Source organism: Balaenoptera musculus, chromosome 1 (genome assembly GCF_009873245.2).
Source record: "Balaenoptera musculus isolate JJ_BM4_2016_0621 chromosome 1, mBalMus1.pri.v3, whole genome shotgun sequence".
Taxonomy (NCBI): Eukaryota; Metazoa; Chordata; class Mammalia; order Artiodactyla; family Balaenopteridae; genus Balaenoptera; species Balaenoptera musculus.
Window position 1 is genome coordinate 67,450,708 of NC_045785.1, and position 15,923 is coordinate 67,466,630.

At 41.4% G+C, this 15,923-nt stretch overlaps 1 protein-coding gene across 3 annotated transcripts in view; it reads left to right on the forward strand.

Annotated features, from left to right (window-relative positions):
- AK5 (adenylate kinase 5) overlaps positions 1-15,923 on the forward strand; it is a 243,016-nt gene that overhangs the window by 162,906 nt on the left and 64,187 nt on the right. For all 3 annotated transcript variants that reach the window (XM_036825085.1, XM_036825077.1, XM_036825068.1), the window contains exon 9: positions 14,724-14,766. In XM_036825085.1, the coding sequence (XP_036680980.1) occupies positions 14,724-14,766 (43 nt within the window). The remainder of the gene's footprint in view (positions 1-14,723; positions 14,767-15,923) is intronic.

The following is a 15,923-nucleotide window of genomic DNA, read 5'->3' on the forward strand; positions in this document are numbered from 1 at the left end:
CTGGAATATGTGCTAACATAACTCCTGCATAGAAAATAATGTCATCTCCTCTCTTGTTCATTCATAAATCGGGAAAAGCTTACTGGATCTTTGTATCTGATCCCCTGGCTCACGTCCAGAAGTGTGACATTGACACTTGTGTCACCCCTACCCCCAGGCCTCGGTTTCCTTTCTTGGAAAGCAGGGGTCCTGATTCCTCCTGCGCAGGGTTCCTGAACATACGACCATGAGTATCCCTCTTTCCACCCTGCCATCTCTTGCACAGGGCCTGCTGCTGAGTACTGAGTGTAATCAGTGACAACACTCGGGAAGGTCAAGGCTGACAATGTATGTGTGCATTTGCGAAGCTAATGGTCAAAACCTTGTCTTACCTGAGCTTCCTTTATTTCTGCTTTGGCAGTTGTTTCTTTTTTCTGCGCAGCGTTCTGTACGAGGGACTTTGAGCAGTAGTACAAAGCAGGCTGGTTTCCTTGTCTCCTATATCAGATTGCTTTTTGGTAGTGGGTTGAATGTGTGCTTTTCCAATATGATGTCATCAGTACCTTTTAAGTATTCCCCAAATACTCTTTGTCAAAAGTTTTTCAGATTATAAAATGTTTCTCTTTTCCCCTGTGGAACTTTGTACTAAGATTTGAAAACAAAGAAGTGATATAAAGTGCGTGTTCCAGGAGGCTCACAGCTAGTTCACTCCAGAAACCAAACTTAGGTCTCTTCTGCATTGTCTTGGGAAAGTTATAACAGAGAGCCCAAATTGAAAAGGCAGAGTCCTTGGGATGAAGGATTTCCAAATACTGTTTCAAAATAAGAGGTGCTATGTATCAGTGAACTACTGCTGTGAAACTGCCCAGAATTTAAAACAACATCCATATATTATTTTTCTTGAGACACTAGCATTGACTGAGCAGATCCGCTGATCAAAGCTGGACTCAGCTGGACTCAGCTCTCACACATCCACAGTGTGACGGTCACTTTTATGTGTTAACTTGGCTAGGCTATAGTCCCCCATTATTTAATCAAACACCAATCCAGGCATTACTGTGAAGGTATTTTGTAAATATGGTTTAACATCTACAATCAGTTGACTTTATGTAAAGGAGATCATCTTTTTTTAAACTGAGATATAACTGGCATAATATTGTGTTATTTTTAGGTATGCAACATAATGATTTGATATATGTATATATTGCAAAATGATCACTGCAATAAGTCTAGTTAACATTCATCACCACACATAGTTAACAAATTTTTTTTCTTGTGATGTCTTTTAAGATCTACTCTCTTAGCATCTGTCAAAGATACAATACAGTATTGTTAACTATAGTCACCATGCTGTATATTATTACATCCCCAGGACTTATTTACCTTAGAACTGGAGATTTGTACCTTTTCGCCACCTTCACTCATTTTGCTCATCCCCCAGCCCCACCTCTGGCAACCACCAGTCTGTTCTCTGTATCTATGGGTTTTTCTTTTTAGATTCCACAAAAAAGTGAGATCATATAGTATTTGTCTTTCTCCGTCTGACTTATTTCACTTAGCATAATCCCTCAAGATCCATCCATGTTGTTGCAAATGGCAGGGTTCCCTTTTTTATGGCTGAATAATATTCCATTGTGTGTATATACCACATTTTCTTTATCCATTCGTCTGTCAATGGACAGTTAGATTGCTTCCTTGTCTTGGCTATTGTGATTAATGCTCTGATAAACATGGGAGTGCAGATATCTTTTCAAGAGAGTGATTTCATCTCCTTCATATAAAAACCCAGAAGTGGAATTGCTGGGTTGTATGGTAGGTCTACTTTTAATTTTTTGAGGAGCCTCCATACTGTTTTCCATAGCAGCTGCACCAATTTACGTTTCTACCAATAGTGAGATTATCCTTGATAATACGGGTGGGTCTCATCCAATCAGCTGAAAGGCCTTAAGAGCAAAACTGAGGTTTCCCTGAGGAAGAGGAAATTCTATGGTCTACAGTGTCACCTCCTGCCCTAGAGTTTCCAGCCTGGCAGCCTGTCCTCTAGATTTCAGAATTGCCTAGCTAGTCTCCACAATTGTGTAAGCCCATTCCTTGTAGTAAATCTCTGATAGAGATAGGGATAGAGACACATAGGTAGAGTTATATCCTGCTAGTTCTGTTTCTTTATAGAACCCTAACTGGTCAGCTGCTGGGTCAGCCAGGGCCCAGCTGGTCTAGGATGGCCTCTCTGGGATGAATGGAATTCTGTTCCACATGGCCTCCCATCCTCAAGCAGGCTACCTCAGATTCATCCTCATGGCAGGGGCGGGGAACCAAGGGAGAATGTGGAAGCATGAAAGGTCCTTGAAGCATAGCCTCAGAAATGGCACACCAGCACCTTCCTCATTCTGTTGGCTGAAGCAAGTCTGACTGGCACAGATTCAAGGGCGTGGAATAAGACTCACCTCTCAATGAGAGTATGTGCAAAGTGACATTGCAAGGGCAAGAATGCAGGGAAGAGTGAAAATGTGAGGCCACAGTTGCCACTAACCTATCACAGACTGTTTGATATGATGATGTAGAAAAGGAACAACATCAAAATTATTTTGTAAAAATACACACTACTATATATAAAATAGATAACTAATAAAGACCTACTGTATAGCACAGGGAACTCTACTCAGTACTCTGTAGTGGACTATATGGGAAAAGAATCTTTAAAAAAAGAGTGGATATATGTATATGTATAACTGAATCACTTTGCTGTATACCTGAAACTAACACAACATTGTAAATCAACTGTACTCCAATAAAGATTTTTTAAAAATTATTTTGTAACAACCAATATGCCTTTTCCCTCTTTTTAAGGCAGTAAAACTATAAACTAAAATATTCAGAGCCTTAATTTTCTCACTTGCAAATGGAGGATAGTATAGCCCACCTCATGATATTAGCATAAGAATAATGAGATATCTGTGAAAGCAACTGCTGTAGTGCCTGGCAGGAACTCAACAAATGATACTTCTCTTTGATGGTAACACTTGAGCACCTACTGCATGCTATAAAAGAGAAGGCAAATATATTTGAGGCACAGGACTGGACATTTTTTTTAAGTGTTTTTGTAGCGTCATTACGCATAGGTAGAATCAATGGATAAAGAAAATGAATGCATATACAATGGCATATTATGCAGCTGTAGAAAAGAAGAAAATCTTGTCATTTGTAACAACAAGGATGGATCTTGAGGGCATTGTGCTAAGTGAAATATGCCAGATAGAGAAAAACAAATACTGTATGACCTTATTTATATGTTTAATCAAAAAACAAACAAATTCATAGGTACAGAGAACAGATTAGTGGTTGCCAGAGGTGGGAGGTAGGATCAACAGGTTCAAACTTCCAGTTAGAAAATAAGTAAGTCATGGAGATATAAGGTACAGCATGGTGACTATAGTTAATAACACTGTACTGCATGTTTGAAAGTTCCTGAGAGAGTAGATCTTAAACGTTCTTATCACTATGAATGGTAACAAATGCTAATTAGATTTATTGTGGTATCATTTTGCATATACAACTATCATTATGTTGTACACCTGAAACTACTATAATGTTATCTGTCAATTGTGCCTCAATAAGAAATATTCATAGATAAAAATTATTTTTAATACAAAATAATTATTTGACAAAAAGCTTGGTCAGTATGTGGTGATTCCAAAACAGTGTTTGAATTTGCAAGGAAAAAATACACCGTATGGATACAAACACAAACCAAGCCCCATAATTTGTCTCCATGGTTTTGAACTTTCTTATTTTAATGGCACATTTAGAAGCTATAGTTTTAAATGTTGGTGCCCAGGGTTTGGAATCAGACGGACCTGAGTTCGAATCTCAGCCCTCACATTAGCTCCATGACTCAGGCACCTCCCTTAACCCCTAAGACACAGCTTCAAATATGTAGACTGGGAACGAGAGCACCTTTTTCAGTAGGCTGAAAATGAGAAAATGCCCAATAAATGTAGTTATTGTTATTATAACCAATATGATAAAATGATGGAAACATTAGTTCAGGGTTTAGAATGCACTGAAAAGCTTTTTTTTTTTTTAAATAAATTTATTTCCTTATTGATTTTTGGCTGCTTTGGGTCTTCATTGCTGCACACAGGCTTTCTCTAGTTGCGGCAAGCGGGAGCTACCCTTCGCTGCAATGTACAGGCTTCCCGTTGCAGTGGCTTCTCTCTTGTTGCTGAGCATGGGCTCTAGGTACACGGGCTTCAGTAGTTGTGGCTCGCGGGCTTAGTTGCTCCGCGGCATGTGGGATCTTCCCAGACCAGGGCTCGAACCTGTGTCCCCTGCATTGACAGGCAGATTCTTAACCATTGCACCACCAGGGAAGCCCCTGAAATCCTTTTTTAAAGTTGTCTCCACTGCCTACTTCACCTGTTAGCACTTTTCCCCCAAAAAACTAACTCTGCACATCGGGGTGTTATTGCACCAGCAGGTTGGGGTGTTTAGAGATGCAAATTCTGTACCTGGAATAGTCTGGAAGTTTATCCGTGAACCATCGAACTTGCTGATCTTAGTCTGTCCCCAAAGACTGTCAATGCAAAGAGGTATTACCACACAGGGTAGCATTAAGTAAACAACTCACAACTTAAGCGGATGATAAGGAATATAAAGGAATCATAATTTGTGATGGAAAAGCAAGAAGAGCAGCAACAAAGCACCCTTCCTGGAAACCGTAAGACTGCCAGTTTCAGCACGTGTACATGCCGGACCTGTATAGCGGCCAAGTGCTTAGAGCACTGAACTAGAGTCCTCCAAAAGCTCTAAAAACATGTTGATTTTAAGTCTGGATTTGGAACATTATTAACCTTAATAACTTCTGTATCAAATTAGTGGTAAATGCCTTCAGGTAGAGGCAAAAACTGAAATTCTATATACTTGCACCATTGTTCACCCAAGAAAGGATTTTGCAGCTGTGGATAAATTCAGTAGGATTCAGTGAGGTTGCCTGCACGTAACCTAACTACAGTTGGCTTAAACAATTTAAAAGGTGGTTTTCTCTCTTAACCACAGTCCAGGGATGAATGGTTGTGGGGCTGGTGCAGCAGTGGCCACACGCGGTCAGACCGGTTCCCTCTTTCCTACCTGCCCTCCTCGGCGTATGGGCAGACCTCCCTTCAAGGTCGCAAGATGGCAGCAGTGCCTCCAAACAGCGCTTTTCCCCACACAACCATTTGCAAAACTGGAATGGGTGAGGCTGATTCTCCCCGTGTGTGTCCCTCTGTCTTCTGAATAGGGAGGAAATCTCTCCTCTGAAGCACCCCACCCTCCCGCAAAGATTGCTTTTTACATCCTTTTGGCCCAGATTTGGCCACAAGCCCGTACCCATCATGCAGAGGATGGGAAAGCAAGGAGTTGGCATTTTCAGCATCCGAAGAGGGAGATGGCTGCAGCCTGCAAGAAGAAGGTAGGCTGCTGAGTAGGGGTCTAGGGGTGTCTGCCGCAGGGCTTAGGGAGGAGGGCAGAGGAGGTGGCCCTGGCAGAGCTCTGGTGCCTTCCATGCCACCTCCACCCAGAGTGGCTCCATTCTTCTTCCACATAGAATCCTGCCCAAATAAAAGCTTCCGTGAATAAATATCATCTGTAACCTTCAACTGCAAACTCAGATACCTAATATACTAGTATACTAATACCTGATATAAGTCAGTGAGTCAAAATTATTTGTTCACTATTACATTCCCAGCATCTAGAATAGTTCCTAGCATATAGGAGGAGCTTGTATTCATTTCCTATTGCTGCTATAACAAATTGCCACAAACTTGGTGGGTTAAAATAACACAAATTTGTTATCTTACAGTTCTGGAGGTCAGAAATTCCAAATGGGTTTACAGGGCTAAAATCAGGGTACCGGCAAGATAGCATTCCTTCTGGAGTAGTTGGGGGAAATCCATTTTCTTGCCTCTTTCTGCTTCTAGAGGTTGCCCACATTTCTTGGCTGGTAGCCACCTTCCAGCAATGGCATCACTCCGACATCTTCTGCCATCACATCTTCTCTGATTGCGTCCATCCTGCCTCTCATAATGATTCCTGTGGTTACACTGGGCCCACCCAGATAATCCAGGATGATTTCCCCATCTCAAGAACTTGAGCTTAGTCATAACTGCAAGTCACTTTGGCCATGTAAGATAACATATCCACAGGTTCCAAGAATTAGGAGGTGGACATCTTTGAGGATGTGCATATCATTCTGTCTACCACAGAGCTCAATAAATATTTGTAGAAGTGTTGAATGAACAGTAGAATCTCAGCATTGGAAGCTGCTTTAGACAGCATGTAGTCTAACCTCTTACAAGGTCTAGGAATCTCCTCACTGGCAGATAGTCATTCCATGTCTGCTTGAATACCTCTGGTGCTGGGGGCTCTCCACTTTCCAAATTAACCTTTCCACTGTTGGACAGCTATAGATCTTAGACATTTAGACCTTTCTTCCTTAGGTTACTCCTGCCCTTCTTTCCAGAGAAATCTACACATTGTATCTTCTATATGACTCTTCTTCCCCAATTTTGGATTAAAAAAAATGACTTATTGTCTTTATCATTTACAAATCTTTACTTAGCACATCTCCCTCTCAGTTGCTGGGGTTACAAAAAGATGAAAGACAGCCTCCCATCTTCGAGGGGGTTATTGTGAAAGTGAATCCTACACATAAGAAGTTAAATAACAATACAGTTAAATGAGCTCATCCATGTTAAGTGCTCAGTACTGTGCCTGGCATGTAACAAGTGCTCCAAAAATGTTACCTGCTCCTGTTGCTGTTATTACCATTCACAGGTGCTCTGGGTCAAATTACTGATGCACCTGGAGTTCGCTGATGCAGCAGTGACTGGAGAAGGCTCAGGGAGGAGGGGGGATGGGAGGAGAGGCAGAATGTAAACAAACTCAGGGCAAAGGGGAAGGCATTCCACGCTGGACAAACACAGAAGGCAGGCGTTCAGAGGCCAGATTAAACAGGTCAAGTTCTAGGAAAATTAATAGATTTATTTATCTCATGTAGGGTTTATCTTAACTAGCTTGGGCAAAACAGCATGAACTTTATCCAAGTTGTAGGTAGCAGCTGTAGATAGCAACTGCCCCGCAGTCTCTCCAAGCTCTCTCCTCATGAACCCTTCCTGGGACTTGTAGAGACTTAAGCCCCATGGTTTCAAGTCTAGTGATTGCTTCTAGTGGAAAGAACACTTCTTTCGACCTGCCTCTTTGATTCCCAACTCCAGCCTGGAGATCATCTTTAGCTCCTCTTTGCTCTATGCTCCATGGCCACTAACTAACCCTGTCCCACTCCTCACTCAGCCTTACCCCCTAAAACCTCAAGGAACTGAACACAGACATTGAAGTTGGAGAATAACGAAAGTGAGAGAAGTAGAGGCAAGGTCAGAGCTAGACTGTAGATGTATGGGTGGTCCGTGGAAAGCTGTTTGTTGCATCTGTAATAGTGATAAGCACGAAGTGCTTCAGGCCACCGAGAAAGCAGGGGGCGCACCCGTGACGAGCAGAGGACTCAGAAGGAAAAGGAATCAGGAGGAGTTCGCAAGGAGTTCTTCCAACCCTCCACTTGCTCACCCCATCCAGATCTGCCTTCTCCCAACCTTACTTCCTTTTTAAAGAAAGATAGAAGGACAAAGGATGATGAATGATTCTGTGCAATATTTTTCTCTCTGAAAAACACATGAACACACATCCAGTATGCTTTAATCTAATAATCTGATTTTCCATTTTGCTGAGACTATCTCATAAAGAGCCTATATCCTCATAGCATCTACAAAAGTACCCAAGACAGGCCAATATGCTCTGTAGTTCCCAATGATTGACACTAAGCTTTGCCATTTCATTTCTGTTTCATAAGGAATCAGAAAACAAAAGTGGTAAAGGCCAAATAACTCTCCTTGGTAAGACTCTAGTCAGGTGTGACTTTTTGGCCAACATTCACTTTAAATGAGGTGAAATCAGAATGAGAACTTTGATCCCTTCTTTAAACCACCCCCCTTGCAAAGCCCTAGGGCCAAATCTGGAACATGAAGCCAAAACCAAGTGTTTCCTCCGTATTCTTCCAGCAATGAGTTGAGTTGGACATATTTTTGAGATGATGAAAGCAGGAACTTACAGAAAAACATCAGGGAAAAACTTCTTTCTTTAAAATTTCTTATTAGAGACACGAACATTTCAATTTATACATAAAAGAAGAAAAATACCATTCCTCCTCAAGAACTAGATCTGTAAACCACTATTTAAAGTAGTTCATGTAGAGAACCTGCAATTTAATAAGATGGGGAAAAGGCTAGCCTAGCATCTCCTATATTTTTTCCTCCCTGTTTACTCAATTATACAAGTACTTCCACAGCAAGACCTCTAATTGTGTAGACTTCAGTGAAAGAGAAATGGAACTTGCTGTAAAATAAATTATTGGGTGTAATTAAATTACATACCACTTCCCATACTTTTTTTTTCAAATTGCCCATTACTTTATTTATTTATTTATTTTTTAAACATTAAGCCATTTTCAACATGACTTTTTTTTTTTTTAATTTTTTAATTTTTGGCTGTGTTGGGTCTTCGTTTCTGTGCGAGGGCTCTCTCTAGTTGCAGCGAGCGGGGGCCACTCTTCATCGTGGTGCGCAGGCCTCTCACTATCGCGGCCTCTCTTGTTGCAGAGCACAGGCTCCAGATGCGCAGGCTCAGTAGTTGTGGCTCACGGGCCCAGTTGCTCTGCGGCATGTGGGATCTTCCCAGACCAGGGCTCAAACCCGTGTCCCCTGCATTGGCAGGTGGATTCTCAACCACTGCGCCACCAGGGAAGCCTGCCCATTACTTTAAATGAAAACATTTTTAGAAAAGAGCTGTAAACACTCAAAGCATTTCTCAAGGACCATTCTCCCTTCTTCCTGCTGATGCAATGTAGGTATTGTTCCATTTTCCAATATTCTCCTGCTGAAGATCTGAGGAATTTCAAAACTTCATTCACCAGTAAAACTTGAGAGTTCCATTTTCAAATCACTTGATGAGCAGGATCCAGCTTCAGTCCCTCTTTTAGCAGATGAATCCATCTTCATCTCTATTCATGTGACACCATGAGCATTCCCTACCCTTGTGTAGTGCAGTCGCTCGATACACTCTGTCCTCCTGCACTTGACACACAGACAAGTCATCACGCTCCTTCTGGGGCAGCAGGAGAGGTGTTTAGAACACGAGCTTGGGAATCAGGAAACCCCACTGGCTGGAGCATCCTGAACAAGTCACATAAGCTTTCTGAGCCTGAGTTTCCCCATCTGAAATATGGGAAATAGCAAACCTGCCTACCCGCTAGTGTTTTCTGGAGGATCAGATGAAATCACACATATTACAAACACTCCAAATATTACCCAAATAGCAGTTCTGATAACCATTTTTAAAATTGTTTATGTGAGTTGTTTTGCTGTTTTTGTTCCTTAACAGGCATAAAGAAAGAGAATCCAAAAATCTCATTTTCAGGCCCCAAAATGGGGAAATGGTACTATTTTATTTGTTCTTTTTTAATTATTCTTCTTTCCTGTTAAGATTTTGGTTCTCAATAAAGATGAACCCTTCTGAGAACTGCAGGACCTTTTGCACCTCAACCCCAGCCCTACTTCCCTGCTATTGCTTCTTATAATCAGAGATAGTGTCTTTAGACAAATTCAAATAGAAAATTCTCATATGCTAACATTTCATGGTTCATGATTCTCCCAGAATTTGGATGATCTGCTTAGTAGTAGTTGAAGTAAGAAAAAGTTAGAAAACACTGCTCCTCACATTGTCTCAGAAACTACAGAATCTCTTTGAAATCAATTTTTTTTGGATTTTGAAAAGAAATTAAAAATGGATTGTTATCTGTGCTCAGTGCCAGAGAAAGAAAATAGTTTTTTCTTTGCAGTATTTGTGAATTTTAGGGCCAAAAATTAATCTTTGCTGTGACATTTTATTGTCATATAAAGCCTCTTTCTCATAATCCCACTTGAAGCTATACACATTTTTTATTCCATGAAACACACACACTGGTTTGTTTGTTTTTTTTAATTTATTTTTTGGCTGCCTTGGGTCTTCATTGCTGCACGCGGGCTTTCTCTAGTTGTGGCGAGCGGGGGCTACTCTTCGTTGAGGTGCACGGGCTTCTCACTGCAAGGCTTCTCTTGTTGTGGAGCAGGGGCTCTAGGTGCGTGGGCTCAGTAGTTGTGGCACGTGGGCTCAGTAGTTGTGGCTCGCGGGCTGTAGCACGCAGGTTCAGTAGTTGTGGCGCATGGGCTTAGTTGCTCCGCAGCATGTGGGATCTTCCCGAACCAGGGATTGAACCCGTGTCCCCTGCATTGGCAGGCGGATTCTTAACCACTGTTCCACCAGGGACATCCACACACACACTGTGTAATACAAACGAGAACTAGGAAAACACTCCCAAAATGACCTACTACTTCCCTCTCTTTCCCAGGGGAGGTTTTGTTTTGTGGTCCCCAAAAGGATTTTAAAAATCAACACTGTCTACTCAAGGAGGGGCAGTAGAAGATCTGATGACTGCCCCCCCCCCCCACACACACACACACACATAACAGTAAGAGGATGCTGATGAGGAAATGTAGCTTTGTATCAGGGCACTGAGGTCAGTCCTCAGCCCAGCCCTGCGCAGCAGTGGAAGCTCAGATACATCCCAATCCAGTGGTACAACAGAACTTTAGTTGCATCATTCCTATCAGGGTTGCAGCAAGGATCCAGTAAGATCATATCTGTAGAAATGCTGCCAGAGCTGTAAAGTACTGTTTAAGTGTCAGCTTCTTATTATGACATGATCTGCTTGTGACAGGGCCACTGGTCCCGTAACCAGGAGCAGACGCTATGCTGACATCAAAGCAGGATGAAGAACGAACTTAATGCCTTATGATTGGTGAACCATCTATGAAGCTATGTTGTTTTGATCTTGCCCACCACAAATTCAATAATTCAAGGCACTGGGAGCGACAAAACATCCATATCTCAAGGTGAAGATAATAGGACCACTGATCCAAAAGGAAAACACAAACACACACCAATTAGCTGCTCTTCCTACAAAGAATACCAGAATCCAGCCTTGCAAAAGTAGTTGCTTGCCTACAGATCCACGCAGGGAAGTAAAGTTGAATGCAGGTTGCTTTTACTCTCCTTACGGCTCTGGCTTGACTGGGAATGAGGGATAGAGACCAAAACCAATCTGTAGTCCAAATCCAGCTTCCCCATAAAGCCACCAATCCTACCCTGAGGTTCTAAATGTGTTCAACAGGATTCTAGATTTCTCACCATCAACTACCAACATATTATCAAATACCTAGCACAAAAAAAATGTGGCAACCTGAGTTGGGTTTTGGGGGCTAGTGGTTTTGCTGCAGGCTTTCCCACCTTCACCAGCATTAACAGCGTCATTGCAGGCTGTGTCTGGGGTCCAGACTAGTGAGTCACAAATGGCACTTACATAAATCTGTGCCTGTTTTCGTACTACCTCTCTTTGTAAGTTTCTTCATATTTGGTATGCCGCTTCATGCCCCCAAAGCCTAGTTTTACCCTGCAGAAAGTCTTCTATGTCTCACCGTACCCACAAAGCCTAACCCCACATTCAGACTTACAGGCAACAAAGGGCTGAGTGGATGGAGCAGCAACAAGGTAAAAGGCTGCAACCCCCAGAGGCACCCACAGGTACCCAGGGTGGAACTCGGTCGTTAGTGGGTTGTGTTTTCTCCAAGAATGCCTCACCGAAGATGCAGCTACAGTGGAACCGGATATAAACACCTTATCAGCCATTTCTCCAAGAAGCTTATCTAACATTTTGCACCTTATATAACTGACATTCTGAAATTAATGCCTCTTATGCAGAACACACCTAGCATTTGAAAAGAAAAGAGATAAGAATTAGGGCCCCCGGAGGCTGTATGACATCTTTTCACCAAAACCAGAAGTGTTTGCCTTTCACTGGGTGTTTCATGTATGTGTGTGTGTTTAAGATGTCAGATAATTTTTATCTACAAAAGATCAACTGTGAAGTCTATTGAGCATCACTGGGAAATAACACCCTGCAATCAAACATCCCATTCACCCGGGTTTTCATGTCAGTGAGTGCAGTGCAGCACTTTCCTGAGGGAGAGTTTTTGACGGTTGCATCTATGCTCCAGAAACTTGTTCACTATCAATGCATTCATGGAAATGAAGCTGGGGCTCATCTGAAGCATTTGGGCAAACAGAACAGAAGACTGTGAATAAGAGCTGTGGATAAAAGCAGGTCAGACTCAAGAAGCCAAATAAAGGTCAGAAAGGCCCTTTTATAACCTGGTGCATTGTTTTATGAATTCAGATTAACCCTGATCAGACTCCCAAGACATGATAGCCAGGTACAAGAAAGATCTGTTACAGTTTGGTCTATAAGGTGGGTGTAAGTCTGATAACTCAACGATAATATTAAAAATTGAGAGAAAAGACCTCATGGTTTCCTCTCAACATTACCTGAATATATTCAATAGCTGTTTGACAAGCAATAAGCAGAGTCTGATTAAACGATTCTTTTCCAGCAAAACCTATTGAGCCTCTTTCTATGTAGCTGCATCTTAGGCAAACATATTAATTGCTTCAAATAGGTGCCTGTCTCAGGTGGGCTTCCCTAGAAGCAGAGGCTAAGATGGGGATTCTTTGCAAGTGTGTTATTAGGTGTGCTCTTGCGAGACACGGAGAGATGCAGGATAGGGCAGGGGAGAAGCCAGCTGGATGTTAACTTCAACTTGATCTCAAGGGGACCACTGGGGAACAACTTACACCAGAGTCATCCCAGCTTGAGGGAGGGACCAGACTCCTGTGTGCTCTTAGCAGCAGCTGGGGGATGGGTGTACCAGCCAGGTGAGCAGCAGGACACTAACAGATCCACTATGGTAGCTAAGCTGATGGGACTAAATCTCTAGGGGCCAGACTGTGTGGTAGGAGATGTGGTTCTCATCCCAACCCTGGCCTCACTAAGGACATGATGATATGGCCACGGGCCCCTCACATGACCTCTGCAACTACCAATTTCCTCATCTGTAAAATGGGAGAGCGGGGGTGGTAGAGTTGGATTAGACGATCCCTGCACAATGTGAAATGCAATGATTTCAGTAAGGGAAGTGGGGGGAAGCTCACTGAGGAATAGTGGATGTTTTTTTCTATTCATGGAGAGGACTTAATTAATGTAAATGTGTCCCTGAATAACTAGTCCATTGAATACTCTTCCCTCACCTGGAATAGCTCTGGATACACAGGCACATCTAGGAAGACAAGCAATAAAGTTGCCCTGAAGGCGTATGTTCTAAAAAAGGATGGCAAGGCTCTGTTTTCAAACAAAGTGCTTTTGTGGCAGTTTACCTAAAGGGAGCATTAATCCAACCAGGCAACCTCATTTAACTGACTCCTGTATCAGAGCAAATTAGAGGCAAGAGGCTGGAGTAAAGCATGAGCCAGAGGCTGTCCCTGAAAAACTACACAGCCTCTAGGGAGAGCAGTTTGGAAACATCTATCAAAATTATAAATACATTTATTCTTTGACTGCACAGCATGCTCTCTGGGAATTTATCCTACAGGTATATATGTGTGAAATGACATTTATATGAGTTTATTCATTGTGCTACTTTTTCAAAAATAGTCCAAGATTGCGAACAACTCAATGGCCCATCAATAAAGAACTAGTTAAAAACAATAACAACTATGGTACCTTCCATACAGTGGAATACTGTATAACCCAAGAACATCTGTATGGATACAGAAGGTTCTCCTGGATATATTGATTAGTGAAAAAGCAAAGGGAAGAACAGTATTATCAGATTAGTATGTATATTATAATCACATATGCATATATAATATGTTTGCTTCTTTCTGTGTAATGGAGGTAATAAGATCATATAGTTATACTCAAGTGTATCCATAGATATCTAGAAGTCACTTTTTGTGTATCTGGAAAGATACCCAAAAAAAACTTCTATGAGTGGTTATCTCTAAGGGATGAGGGAGTGAGAAAATGGGATGGATAGAGACATAGGTGGGAGTGAGAAATCTCACCAATGCCTTTTTACAGATTTTCTTTCTGGATTTTTTTCCCAACCATCATGGGTTTTTCTGTAAGGAAAATGCAGGATCTGTTTGATTAAAAAATAAAATGAAAATTTTAAAGGCAGGCATCAATCAAAGCTGGTCATTCCAACTTCCCTTATTTCATGCTTTCATTCAGGGATTGGCAAACTGGGGCTGTTGGTTAAGTAGTGAGACCATATGGTTCACAATGCTGAAAATGTTTACTATCTGGCCCTTTCCAGAAAGTTTGCCAAGTCCAGCTGTAAATCATGGATTGTTTGTAAAATAGCTGTACTCCTCCTGTCAGTGAGCTTCAAGTACTTCTATCAGTTTTGTCTTCTTTACATCAATTTTTCTGACCACAGAGAGTTATGCACCAAGGGAAAAGGCAGGATATTGCACCCGTTACAAAGAGCATGAACTCTGGGGACAGACAGCCCAGGTTTAAATCTGGGCTTTGTCCCTCACTACTATGTGGCCTTGGGCAACTAACTTCTTGAACTCAGTATGGTTTTCATCTGTAAAATCTGGGTAATAATGGTAACTTCTTCACAGAGTCATTTGGAAGGTTAAGTATGTTAATGCTGGCAAAAAGTTTAGTACAATGCCTGTTAGTATTATCATCTAATATTTTGATTTTTTATAAACAGGGTGATGACCCGTTAAATGTGTTTGAAGAAGACACCATGGGAGGTGAGTTTTCTTTACTGATCAGACCGAAGTTGTCATTTTAGTAGCTCTGAGCATGTCTTTTTTATTAAACACCACTAAGAGATAATAAACTACCAACAGCATGTACTTTTCCCGTAGCCAGGGAACATGATTAAGATTGGGACTCTTTGGATCTCTCCCTTCTTGGTCCATGTAAAGAATCAAAGGGACGCCTTACTAAGAGATGCATTTCCTCACTGCCCAGAGAACATGAGCCCCAAGATGCTCAGTGAAGAGAGGCTGCCCTGGTTAAAATGTTTGGAAAACACAAAACCCAATCCCCTTTGGAAGATTCACATACATAAGAGCACAGCAGGACTCCCACATGTCCTGTAGGAAAGAGAGCTGGCTATCTTTAACTCACCATTCTTCAAATTTTATTGGAACACAAAAGTTTTTTTCCTGCATCGTGGTTACTACTCTGCCGTGTACCATTGGGATGCAACCTAAGAAACACCCAAATTATACTGCTTCATAATTTTGTCATGTTAAAAGTCTTGCCAAAACTAAAAAAAATCCAACCATAATTAGCTACACATGGAAATGAAAATAGATTAAAATTATGTGAATTTGAGTTTGTCCAAAAAAAGATAAGTTTCATGATTGCCCTAGAAAAAAATACCTTCTATAATTTCCACTCTGTAATAGCTGTTGTTATAATTATGGTCCGTGGAAATATATTTACATTGACTGGGAGCATATACAAGTAAGTGAATTGGCTTTCTAAATAACCCCAGCTCTAATCCTGCTGACCCATGAGCAGGAGGCAGTAGATAAAGTGTCATTTGATGATAATGGCAAGAGCAGTATGTAAAAATTGCAGTCACCAAATGACATAATGGTGATTCATGAGGAAAAGGCACATAAACATGAGCCTAGTGCAAATAATCAACTCAGTCCCAACTGGATGGGGATTGATTGATTGCTGAATAAAATTTCCTTTATTCCTGGTTATAAAATTAACACACATTCATGTGGAAATTTTTTTAAGGTAGAAAATAAGAGCCATCTAAGACCTTATGGCCTCTAAATAATCATGGGTAACATTCTGGTTTATTTTATTGTAGTGTATTGCCTATATACCTATTTTTACATAGTTGTGAATACACGTGTATATACAAACATTATCTCCAATATTT